Source organism: Condylura cristata, unplaced genomic scaffold (assembly GCF_000260355.1).
Source record: "Condylura cristata isolate star-nosed mole 26May11 unplaced genomic scaffold, ConCri1.0 scaffold00011, whole genome shotgun sequence".
Lineage (NCBI taxonomy): Eukaryota > Metazoa > Chordata > Mammalia > Eulipotyphla > Talpidae > Condylura > Condylura cristata.
Window position 1 is genome coordinate 19,977,911 of NW_004567112.1, and position 13,073 is coordinate 19,990,983.

At 50.2% G+C, this 13,073-nt stretch overlaps 1 protein-coding gene across 1 annotated transcript in view; it reads right to left on the reverse strand.

Moving 5' to 3' along the window:
- GOLGA7B (golgin A7 family, member B) overlaps positions 1–3,777 on the reverse strand; it is a 10,442-nt gene extending 6,665 nt beyond the window's left edge. The window contains exon 1 of the mRNA XM_004680556.2: positions 3,371–3,777. Coding sequence (XP_004680613.1) covers positions 3,371–3,382 — 12 coding nt within the window. The 5' untranslated portion in view covers positions 3,383–3,777. The remainder of the gene's footprint in view (positions 1–3,370) is intronic.
- Positions 3,778–13,073: the final 9,296 nt, after the last annotated feature.

The following is a 13,073-nucleotide window of genomic DNA, read 5'->3' on the forward strand; positions in this document are numbered from 1 at the left end:
GCTGTGCTTAAACCCGCTGCGCCACCAGGGAGGGCTGCCCCTGGGGTTTCTTAACCAACCAGGTCACCTGGCTTCTCATCCCCTCATCCCACTCCAGCTCCTCCCCCACCCCATCACCATCTGGGGGCCTCTGGCAGCCGAGTAAGGACAGGACCAGAGGCATCTCAGTAGGAAAAAATCAGCAGTGAGATCTGCTGCCACCAGCTTTGAAATGCAGTGTGGCAGGGCCGGGGGCAGCTGGTGGGGACCTCGGGTCACACACTTGGGGCCTGTACATGCAACCAGTAGACCTGGCAGACATCAGAAGCAAGCCCTGGGGTGCAGAGGAGTCCCTGCCTGAGCCAAACAGGAGGCCAGTCCAGCCCGCATCCACAACTTCATTAAAAGCCACCTGATTCTCGACGCTGCATTTGAGGCTCAACTCCAGAATCTGGAGGCTCAGCTGACCGCCAATATCGGGCTCCCTGGCGGGGGTGTGGAGGAGGAGCAAGGATCATGAGTCACAGGCAGCAAGCCAGCCTCAGCCTCTCAGCCTCTCGGGAAGGGGACCCAGGCGCAGGCCTCCCTTCTCAGCCTGCACGCCCCCTACCCCCACCCCCACCCCCACCCCCCTGCTCTGCTGGGTGCTACCCCAGCTAGGTGCCCTGCTTGGATGCTGCTTTTGGGGTGCACTTTAAGATCTCCCAGGGACCGGAGCCAGCCCTTGGAGAAGCCCTCCCAGCCAGGCACTTCCCCGCTGTCCTTGACCTTCTGTCTGCTCCCAATGGCGCATTCGCAGAGGTCTGTGCTCAGGAAATGGACTCATTACAGTTTTCCAAATGAGGTCAGTGTGTCACTCAGGAGGCTTCATCCCTCCTCTGAGTTCTGAACACATACTCTTCCCCTAATCCAAACTCCTAACACAACTTAGAGAATAGAGAAGATGCTCTCCCCCCCCAACTCTTCTCTGCCCCCCTCCATTCTTCCCTCCTTCCCTCCCTGTGCCCTCTCCTCTCCTCAAAACATCTTCTGCTGAGGCCAAGGACTTCCCATGCAGAAACCTAAGGGAATGGACGTGAGAGCTCACTGTGAGGTTTTCTGTCTCCCAACAGGTTTTTCCTGGTAATCTTCACAATCCTAACAGTGCAAACAGCCCGGAGAAAATGACTCACGCCATAACCCAGCTAATAGCACGTCCTGTGCTTTGGCAGAGCTCAGGCTTCTTCCCTCACAGCTGCCATCAGAGTCCACCCAAGACCACGAAGCCCCATTTCCAGAGGAAAGTGGGCGATACTTTTCCTTGGCTCCTTACCCTTTCTGGGCAGGCCTCTGTCCTCTGTCCTCTGGCTGACCCAGTCAGGCCAGCCAGGAGTGGAGATGCTGAGTTCCGGGACTCCAGCCCTTCCCAAACTCCTCCACAGACCTCCAACGTCAAAGCCTCACACCAAGACCCTCAGTGCTTCCCCTGTAGCAGGGGACATGACTGCTGATTGGACACGCCTGCACCCAGCAGGCAACGCACTGGTCAGGGAGGCAGAAGACAAGTTCTGGTCCCGACCTGATGCTTTTTGCATATTTTCTTGACTAAGTCTCAGCACTCCAGTTGCATCATCTGTAAAATGGGATAATGATGCCTTCCTAGGCTCCTTCACAAGGATCGGGCAAGTTTCTGAGCCTCAGTTGCCTCATCTGTTAATTGGGGATAATAACAGCATCCTTGCCCACTTCACAGGGTTGGTCTGAGGCTCAAAGGAGACCGTGCCCATGATAGTGCTTTGTACACAGGAAAAGTGTTGTATTCACAGAGGCGTTATGAGCAGAGCCTCTCCCAGAGGAGAGTTATGCCCAACAGCAGCCTCCGACAAACCCCACCTCAGCCGAGAGATGTGAGCCTGTCTGCTGCTTGGGACCCGCGGACATGTGAGGACAGACGGGCCTCCTGGAACCTGACGGATCATCTAGATGAGGACACCCGCTCTGCCCACACTGCTGACCCAGCCTTGTCCGGGGAGCCGAAACCCCCCTTCCTGCCCAGCACCAGCAGACTCTGCTGCAGTCTGGCAGCCCTGTCTGGAAGGTGACCAGCTTCTCAGCCATTTCTCTCTTTGTTCTTCCTGCTCTTCTTGAGGTCTTTAGCACTTTCCGAGCACTAGAATCTGAGCTTCAGGCATGCCCCTCACAGGGCCAGGAGGAGGGGCTGAGTTCTCCTTGCGAACCCTGTGCCTTGTCAGAGAACTGAGTGACTTCAAGCAACTGCACCCTGTTCTGTGGTGGTGACCACAGTGGAGTAACAATAACACTGGCACTGATGTCACACTCTCCCCAGGATGCCCAGAGGCACTGCAGGGAACCATTCAATACTCTCAGCTCTCCCCTAGTTTGTGTTAAAATTGAGGAAAAGCCACAAAAGAAGTCAACATCAGAAGTGGGGAGACTCTGGTGTTCTGGGTTCCAAAAATTCAAAGGAAGGAACTTTCAGCTCTGCTACTGACATGCTGTGTGAGTATCAGATAGGTCCTGCCCTTCTGCATAGGTTGGTCTTTCTACTTCCAGAGTGGGAGCATAAAGCGCTCCATTTCCCTCACATGAGATGAGAGGGCAGAGGAGGTGGCTCCTGAGCGCAGCTTTACCAGCAGCCAACAGGTGCCTTGGGTCAGCTTTCAAGTGCCTTGAAGATGACACACCTATAGACACACCCTGAAGAAGGCAGCTCTTCCCATCAGACATAGGAGAAAGGTGGACACTCCCGTGGGGGGTGGGGGGAAACAAGCAAGAAAGGGTGAATGCGAAAGCAGGGGTTGGTGCTGGCATTTTATTGAAGCCAGTGATTTGGGGGTTTGGTCTGCAGCTGTTTGCCCCTCCCTGCCTAGAAGGGGAATGCGGATGTGGAGGTGGGTTTGTCATGGCTGAGCCAGGCCTTTGGGTTCAGTAGCTAGATGACTGCACCGCATAGCAACAGCAGCCGCAGCCTGGCCTCTCATAAAACAGGCGCAGGCTTGTCTCCAATCCCCTAAGGAAGAGCTTTAAGGACTTGCAGTCTAGGACAAGAGGAAACCCCGGCTGGGGCCCTGAAGCAACCCTGGTACTAGTGCCAACACGTGGCTGGGGCAGCTCCCACTCAGATGAGGAAGATTGGGGTGAGATGAGTGAGTACTCATGCCAGCGGTGACATGAGTGAGTACTCACAAGGAGCCCTTTTCCATCAGCCACTCCACCCCACCCCCCACCTCCCACCCTTGCCTCCACACCCAACCCAGGAAACAACCTCCCCCTCCCCACACCTCCCCCTCCCGCCCCCCTTTTCCTTTTCCCGCCCAGTCCGCCCCTAGAGGGAATCTGTTCCCGCAGCAGTTGGGCACTGCCTGCGGGCGGGCGGGTGCTCGCCTCCTACCTCTGTAGCCATGTTCCGGGGGGTGATGACTGCTCGGAGCCTGCTACTCGGTCGGTCCAAAAGACTGTCAGCGGTGAGGACTCGGGGGGCAGTTGGGCTGGCAGCAGAGAGATGGGGGCGGGGGAGCTGTCCGCGGTGCTGATGCGGACGCCGCAGGAAGGGGCGCGGGTGGGCTAGTGGGTCGCGGGCGTCTGGGATCTCGCAACAGTAGCTGTGCTGTCCGCGGTGCTGATCGCCGAGTCGCGGGAGGCGAGGCCGCGCCCGAGGCTCTTCACCACCCGGTCGCCCGCCGCCGTTGCTCCTGCAGGCAACCGCCGGGTTTATCTTTGACAGCGCCAGCGGGAGTGGGGGCGGTGGGGGGAGGAGGGGCCAGGCGCCTCCGCCGACTGGGAGGGGGAAGCGGCGGCCCCCAGACTCCCGCCCGGCCGGCCCGCCGGAGAGGAGCCCCGCCCGCAGCCCGAGGCTCCGCTCGCGCCTGGCCTGGAGGCCCCGCCTCTTCTGCCTGCCCTTCCCCCTAGTAAGAGCTCCCGGAGCTCTGCGCTAGCTACCGAGGCCTCCAGGGACTTCCAGAACCCGCCGAGAGCAAGGCAGGACAGTTCTGGGACAACATACCCCAGCCTGCGGAAGCTGACAGTCTCCGACACGTTCGCAGGCCCCCAGGTGCGGCCTCTTTACCTTTCCACCCCCGCACCCGCACCCGCACCGAAGCCCAGGCTTCCTTTTCTGCATTTTTTTTCTTTTCTTTCTCCCTGATTTCTTCTCTGTGTCCCAGAGAGGCTTACAAGGAGAACCTCCTCTTCCCTCTCCCTTTTTCACTGCTTTGAACAGTGTGAGCTAGAGGAGGATGCTGCAGATGTAGAGAATCCTTCCTTTTCCTTAAATACCGCGGTGTTTCATCCCCAGCAGTACCCTGGGATCCCTTCTTTCAGTTCTAGAATAGAGTTCTAGAATAGAAGTCATCTCATCTGTCTTTGCTGCTCTTCCTGCCCCAGCCCCACACTGTGCACCTCCTTCTCCCTCTGAAATCCAGCGTTTACACTCACACACCACTACTCACAAACCACAAGCTATGGTACCAAACTGATGTGATCACGCTCTAAGGATAGCAGGTTTGGCCCTGGTGCTGCTTTCCTATTTCAACATCACACCTTCCAGCCAGCTGACCTATCTATTTGCTTAATAAACAAAAAGGGAACACCAACACAGGTGTCTTTTTACACACCCATAATACCCCTCGGTCTCCTGAGGGAGCCGCCTACCACCTGAGGGTAATAGCAACGACTCACACAATGGGAGGGTGGGCCCAGGTTCAGGCTTGGATGGCTTCAGAGGTCAGCCCAGCCTCAGACTCCACATCTGAGCTGCTTCTGTAAAATGAGTACTGGACTTCACATATTCCTAGAGTCCTTTATTTTTTTTCCTTGACTTTTGTTTCTAAATTTTAAACATACCAAAAAATTGGTATCCCCCCTTATCTTCAACCATTGTTAATATTTTGTTACATTGGGTTGACAGATAGAGAAATAAGAAACCATGTTTGGGTAGATTTTAAGAAAGTAAATGACAAGTCTTGTGAGGTTTTATTTGTAAAAACCACCAGGCATCTCCTAACTCTCCTACCTAGCCACAATATTATTATGCCTTTAAAGATTCCATATGATCTCAAATTTTAGGATCGCTCATAGCTCCCAAATACAGCAACAGCAATGACCTCTCAGATCTTCCTCCACAGCTTTCCATTTTTAATAACTAACATTAATCGAGCACTTATTCTGAGCCAGACCATATGTTACATTTTTTTCATGTATTATCTTATGTGTCCTAAAAAGGACTCTTTGAATTGAATACTATTATTATCCTTCTACTATTTATTCCTCCTTTACAAATGAAGAAGCTGAGTAATTTGCCCAAGGTCATATGACTTGTGAGGAATGGAGACAGGACTCACACACTCAGAATGTCAGCTCCAGAGCCTGCATGGTTGTGTGATGGAGCCTTTTCAACGACTGCTTCCCTCCAGCCTCTGCTAGTCCATAAGCTGGCAGGGCAGTAGCCACATCCCCGGCTGCCTACTTCACAGATGAACACATTGAGCCCCAGAGGAAAAGTGACATGCCAAAGAAGTAAAAGACAGGCCCTTCACTCCGCCTTAGTTTGACAAGTTATTTGGCAAACAAACTGAAAATTGCTGTGAACCCATGGTGGCCGCCGATAATAAATGAAGGCAAAATCTGATGCTCTCTGGGTACACCACTCCAAGTTCCTCCCACTTGAATTCAATCATATTAATTAGATAATCATCTGTCTTGATCTGATGAGTGGAAACTGTGATGAATGTACCCATTCCTTCAAGACAGTCATCTTTGTATCAGGCGCTAATTTAGGAGCGTAGGATGCAACAATGATTAAACATACACTCTATCCCTATTGAACTTATGTATCGATTGGTCAACAATCAGTAGCAAATAAGTATAAAATATGTTGAGTTGTGATCATTGTTAGTACATGAAGACCTGGTAAGGAGAGAAAGGGTGACGGGAAGGTTATTTTAGAGCAGTCAGGTTAAGCTTCTTTGAGGCAGGGAAATCTGGGCAGAAGCTTGAAGGAAGTGAGAGAATTTAACATGCAGATATCTGACACCAGAGTAACAGGTACAAGGGCCCTGGGGCAGGGATGGCCTGAGCAGGCTCGAAGAATAGCAGGGGCCCAGCGTGGCTAGACTGGAGTAGTCAAGGGAATAGCAGTGGAAGTTGGGATCAGAGAGGTAGCAAGAACAAGGTCTTTTAAGATTTTTTGCAGGCTCTGATAAGGACTTTGGATGCTCTTCAGAAAGTGAGATGGCAAGCCTTAGAATGTTTGGAGTAGAATTATAACATTATATAATTATAGTTGTTTAAAGACTACTCTGGATACCAGAATTCTGGGGGAGGCAAGACTAAAAGCAGTGAGAGCGATTAAGTGACTGAGTAGTCCAGGCTGATATGAAGGTGACTGGGACCAGGGTAGTAGCAAGAGGGGGTGAAGAGTGAGTGGACTCTAGCTATAATTTGGGGTGTGGACAGATTTGGTGAGTGGCAGGAGAAAGTCAAAGATGATTACAAGATTTGAAGCCACAGCCTTGGAAAGAAAGGAACTATTTACTGAAGCAGGGGGAGATTAAGGACTGAGTAGACCTGAAAAGATGGAGAATATGTTTTGTTCATGTTTATGTTATGTAGGTATGAAGCTGATGTAAAAAATACATCTAAGTAGTGTAGGCAGTGAGGGTACAGGGGAAAAGAGGTAGAACTCAGGAGTCATAGTAAGTCAATGGTGTTTACAACCATGGGATTAAATGAGATCATCCATGAGGTGAGTAGAGCTAGTAAAATTGTCTCAGGAATGATTCTGGGTATCTGTCACTTCTAGACTGAAAGACAAAGGAGACTGAGAGACCAGTGAAATAGGAGACCCAAGAAATAGCCATGTCTAAGATCAAGCAAAGGACGTGGGAACGTGGGAACAGTCTTACAACTGCTCAGTGCTCGTCTGTAGAATAAAATGGCAACTGAGAATTGATCCCTGAACTTGGCAGCGACAAAGTCACCGGTGACCTTGATAAGAGCTGTTTGAGTGTGGGGAGTGTGGGGGTGAGTTGCTGACTAACGTGGGTGTGAGATTTAGAATGGAGAAGAAGCAGTAAAGATACTGAGCATATAGAAATGCTGCAGGAAGAAAGAACAGCATAGTGTCAGGAGGGAGTGCAGGAAGGGTGTTCTACAACAGGACACGTTAGAGCTTGCGTGTATGATGCTAGGGGAGGTCAAGTAGAGAGGGGAACACTGATGGCTCAGAAAAGAGAGGGTCAGTTGCAGGAGAAAACCCTTAAAGATGGAAACCAGGGCTTACCTGGAAGGGATGACATTGGAGAGAGCACAGACAATTTTCAACCATGAATACTGTGGAAGAAGCAGAATAAATGGCCACAGATGTGAGTAGATTAGGAAGTTTTGTATTAAAAGCAAAACCCTGAGCTTTACTCCTTACTCTACTTCTACTAGCCAGAGACTATTCATGCAACATGACTTTTCTCAACAAGTACATTCACCCTTAGGAGTAGAAGCCTTGCTGTGTGCCCAGCACGGTGCCAGCACTGAGCTGCACAGCCCAGAGTTCACCTTCCCATCAAAGCTACAGGACCAGGAATCTCTAGTGAATCTTGAGATCACCCAGGCAAGGATGAACAATTCCTTTTAATATTCAACTCTTCTAACTGGTAAGAGACTTTAACAACTTGAGCCTTTTATCACTACATTGCCTCGAGGGTTGTTATAACAACCTTGACAGACTTCAAGTCTTGGAGGCAACACATTGGAGGCCATGGAGAGAGATCTACTTTAGATGGGGTGCATTCCCTGTGCAGGCTCCTGCCAGTGGTGGGATGCTACAGAGTGGGGTGTTCCCACACTCTGGTCATTTGGACCTGAACTCTCCAGGCAGGAGAAGATATTGAGATTTAATCTGACTATTCATTATCACTCAGCTGCCTTGGGACAATCCATTCCTATGCAAGAGTCTAGTTCTTTGATGTTTTTGTCATAAATTAATGAGTTCGCCCACAAAATAACATCAAAGAATAGCTACTAACTAATTCACTATTATCATCCTCCAATCTGCGGTTGCATTGGAAAATCTTCCCAAAAAGGACCACAGCTGGAAAAAAAAAAAAAACAACTGAAAGATTTGGAAATCATGATACCTGGAAAGAGATGAGAGAGAAATGAACTCCTGCAGACTGCAGAGGAGACAGGGAAAGAGCGAGCAAGTCTCGGGAAAATGAAGAAAAAGCAGGGGAAACGAGCTTCTCAGCACTTGGGTCTGAAAGGAAAACAGCTGCATGAGCGCTTGAGGGGGAAATTGTGGTGTGGAGTGTCTTAAGCAGTGTCATCTCCGAACACATTGTGGGGCCAGGAGGAAGTGTGTGGTAGGAAATAAGTCCCTGGAGGCAGATGGCTTGTGTTTCAACCTCTGCCTCTGCTATTTACTATGTGATCATCAGGAAGTCTGATCTGTAAGTGGTGGCAGTAATTCTCCCTCCCCAGATTTGATGCCTCCAAATATAAGAAGCTTTCTCTAGATATTAGCCGACCCTTCCAAATCTGGTCTTTCAGGAGGAAAACAGGAAACGATTTATGAAGATGCCTTGCTGAAGAGCTCCCCACAGTGACTTTCTTCCAAGCCCACCAAGATTTCCTAAAACACAAAGACCAGCAGACATGCTTCATTTACCTCAGCGAGCTGTTATGGAACACCCACTGGGTGCAAGACAGAAAGATAAGAGTGGGCTGTTTCCAGCCCACCAAGGACACCAAAATATTATCGTGACCAGCTCTGTAGTTAATGCTAAAGTAGAGAGATTCCTCACGGTTTCGGTCCAGAAAAGGTTTCACAAACTACTTGACATTTGAGCTTGGACTTCAAAGACAAAAGAAAGTCCTGTCCCCCTAGCAGGATTTGGGACACATGAAAAAGCAAGAAGGTTTGATAGGTGCCTGGAAACACGGCGCCTCAGAACCTCAAATTCAAGAAAGCAGCTGCCAGGTAGCAAAAGGGATGACTGCAAAGGCCCCAGAAACATGAATGAAGGGGACCTGCCCTAAAAATAGAGCCAGAGCAGGCAGACCGTGACGCATGTCTGCAAGTGGAGTCACTAGGAGGTGATTAAGCTAATGGGGAAGGGGGTTGCTTGCCTTTCTGAACTTCATTCATAGTCTCTCTCCATCTCCTTCTCCCTCTCTCTCTCCATCTCTCTCTTCTGCAGGAAGCAGAGTGGGAGGCAAATTTCTATAAAGATTCGCAGCTACCCCAGGGGAAGCTGCAGCTGCTGGGGTGACGCTGAGCCAAGATGCTTACCTGCCATGACAGCACCCACTGGACGGGGGGCCAGGCAGAGCACCCAAAGGTGCATGCCCTGTTCTAGTAGAGCTCCAGGGTGCTCTGAGCAGCAGTCATCAAACAACTGGCTTCGTGATCCCACGTCTACACCCAGCAAGCTGCTGACAAGCCCTCGATCACTCAGACCATAACCACCTGGGAAAGACTGCAAGGCCTCTGAATAAGTGATGGAAATTCTTTGAGGAAGAAAACAGGCATGAACATAAAGGGTAATAGGTGCTTAGCAAGCATCACTAATTATGAGAGCCAAAGGGGTTATGGAGTTCAAGCCAATTTTAGTAGCAGAAACTTTTATTCAAGCAAAGCCTTGCATGGAAGTCAAAGACATAAAAGAAAGAGAAGAGTAAATGTGGATGAGGGGGGACAGAGCCTATCCTACCACCCCCTCACTCCATACAGAAGCCCAAGACACCCCTCTGGCCTGGACTCCCCAAACCTCAGTGGAGTCGTTTTAATCATTAAAATAATAGATGACGGTGCTTTTTAAAATTCAAACATGAACAGAAAGACAGGAGGAGGCCGGAGGCTGCTAGTGTACCCACGCCCTGCCCCTTCAGCCGTTTCTCCCCTAGAAGAAATGACTTTTCACTCCTAAAGTTGCTTCTGCTTTCAGTTCTACAGATAATTATCTTTACATTGCTGAATGATGTTATTGTGCTTCTTGATTGATTCATTTTAGAAATCTTGTCCTGTTTTCTGCAGCACCAGAAGCAAACATACTGCCACCTTCACCCCCGACATAGTTACAGCACTACTTGAATTAATATTTATTTTAGTGAAGGTAAAACATACAGTTAGCGTAAAACTCCAGCAAAGGACACTGCTTAGAGCAAGCGGCAGCAGCCCTGACCTATCTCTTCCTTTTCTCTCCTTCTCCCCATCCTCCTTCCCGCTAAAGTAGGTTGGCTTGCCAGAGCAGAGATTCCTCTGTGCGGGCTCCCTTCGTGTTCTTTTTCTGTGGCATTCATCACCTTTTCTAGGAAACCATATAATTTACTTAGGTCTGCTTGACTGCTAAATCGTAAGCCGGGGCAGGGATCTTTGTGGTATAACCCAAATGCTTGGAGTAGAGCTTGCTCTGTAAATTTTTGTTGAATGCATTAAAGCAAAGTCTGAAAAAGGGGAGAAAGAAATACTGAAATACTATGAAAAAAATCATTTTATATTGGCTTTCTTCATGGGAAAGTATATAACTGGAAATTTTTTTTATGATACTGCGTTACTTTGGACAGTGGGGGAGGTGCTTTAATAAAGATCTAAGTTTACACCCCACATCTACGTTCACACCCCACATCTACGTTCACACCCCACTTATTGGCTTTGCAGGTTTGGAAAAGTCGGTCCAGTTGTCTTGGAAACAGGAAGCTATGTCCTCAGACAGGTGGAGGCTACACTCAAGGGCAGCAGGAGAGGCAGAGATGCTCCCTTGGGTAACAGCCACTGCATGCCCTAAGCAGAAGGCATCAGCCCAGGACTGGCACCACGAGTCCCATGTACCAGATGCAAAGTCCAGCAGGCCCAGGAAGCCTTTCTTGAATATTCTATTCCCAGCACAGGGCTTTATAGAACACTCTCCTGGCTTTACCCTTAGCAGGCTTTGCCTAGGAATGTCCTATGGAGTTTTTGGAATTCCTGACCACTGCCAAGTCACAAGACCATTCCGGGATGGGAATGTTTCCATAACCTTTGGAGTCCTGCAAGTCATTTACCCCCACCGCCTGCCTCCCTGGTATCTCTGCTGCTGCTTGGCCACATTTCCTGTATCTAAGGCTTCCATAGATAAAAGATAGTACCCTCTCTTCCTCAAGACCACCACACCTGAGACTCCAGCCCACCAGCCTCCCCGCCCCTCCCAGCCCCTTCTCCCCAGCCTTCTCTGCATGCTCCCAGGCTAGTCGGCCATGTCGGACTTCAGTCCCTCCCCGAAAAGGACTGTGCTGGGCACCACCTCTGCGTCTCCTTATATCCTTACGTGAAGTGACCCCCGCCACACCCCTGGGTAACTCTCTTCAAGTCCCCGTTTACAGTGTACTTCCTTGGGGAGGCATGTTAGCCAGGCCTACGTGCCCCTTATACCTGCCCTACATAACAATCTGCTCTCCACCATGAATTCGTCTATCTTTGTGGTTAGACCAAAAGCCCTCGGAGCAGAAGCTCTGTCTCCCTAGCTGCAAGCCCAGCACTAAGAGTGGCCCCCGGGTGCTCCATTACTGCTGGATCTCCCCACCTGAGCTCCCAACACTGAGCCTCAGGCAGGAAGAGGCTTAGTTCTAATCACAAAGGACCTCATGGCCTTGTGGCACTCAGTGTGACACAATGAGCTTGGATACTGTGACGCATTAAGCAACCACCAGGAGACCCAGTGACCCTAGAGACCTACTTACAATAAGGATTTTTGTAAGTGGGTGGTGGGGGAGGACATGGCCCAGGATCTGGGTGGGGGCTTTCCCCGGCCCAGGCCCAGAGGTGGGTCCTGGAGCATGGGGTATCTGATAGCTTGAGGAGGAGGACAGTCAGGGCCGGGCAAGTGGGCAGTGGGAAGTCCCAGAGGGGACGAGGCATCTGACACAGCGGGCATGCTGCCCACCTAAGCCACTCTGTGGAGGGCTAGGCTAGAGCCAGGGAGTGAGGAACCATTCAAGTCGGACATGGTTGCACAGAGAGTGGGGGTCTGTGAGGGAGCCCAGGCAGTGGGGGGCAGAAGGAAAGCTCTGTGTGGGAACAGGTCATCTGAGAGCACTTCCGCAGTGGATGGGGCGGTGTGGGTTAGGCACTGACGCAAGGGGAGGAGGAAAGAAGCTACTGTTCTCCACCAGGCTGAGGGAGGACATAGGTCACCGCTTAGGAACAAGGACAAAGAGACAGATTCAAGAACATTTTAAAGGGAGTCACCAAGGACTGCTGCCTCGAACTGAGCACCTGAGATAAAGAAGGGAAAGGTTGGCAAGCAGATGCAGGACCATCCATCGGAAATCACAGACACCAGGGATTGGAGAAGCAGCAGGGAATTTTTTTAGAATTAAGGATTAGTGAGAGACTTGGGAGAGCTCTATAAAAGTTAATAGTTGGTGCCAGAAGAAGGGATCGCTTGTCTTGGGGGAGATGAAGCAACACTAGGAGAAAGGGACTCACTGTCCAGACCTGGGCAAGATGGTGGTGTTGCTGGAGGCAAAGCTGTCTCGGTTCAGATTCCAGCTGTTACTATCCAGCTGGGCACTACGTTAGCCTTGTATAACTTAGGTTCCACACTGTAAATTGGGGGAAATAAGACCTAAGCGGCAGGATTTTTGTAAGGAATAAGCAAAATGACCTCTAGGAAGAAACAAGTCTGGCTCCTATTCTATAGCAGGTGTTTCGCAGAGGAAACTCATAGTGAGGAGTCTGTGCAAGAAGAAACGTTGACAGATGGCAGCCCAGGGCCCTGGAGCATCACAGAAACCCAAGGAGGGGAAACCAACCAGCAGGGTGGATGAGCAGTGTCTGTTATTACAGAAAGTTCAAGAGCAATGCCTGGATTGGCAGGAATTACATCACTGGATCTCTAGAGAGTGAAACTGAGAGAAGTACAAAGGAGCTTGTGAACACAGTAACAGAACCGAGCGAGAAATCCAAACAAAGACACCCCTATCAGTCAGGAGGTTAAGAATATAAAAGATTATCCTAGTAGCATGATGTAACAGTAAAGATATTTAATTATCATAACAAGAAGCCCAGAGGGTGGCAGCTCCGGGATGAGTTCAGTAATGTACTCATCCCTTCCTTCCTTTCT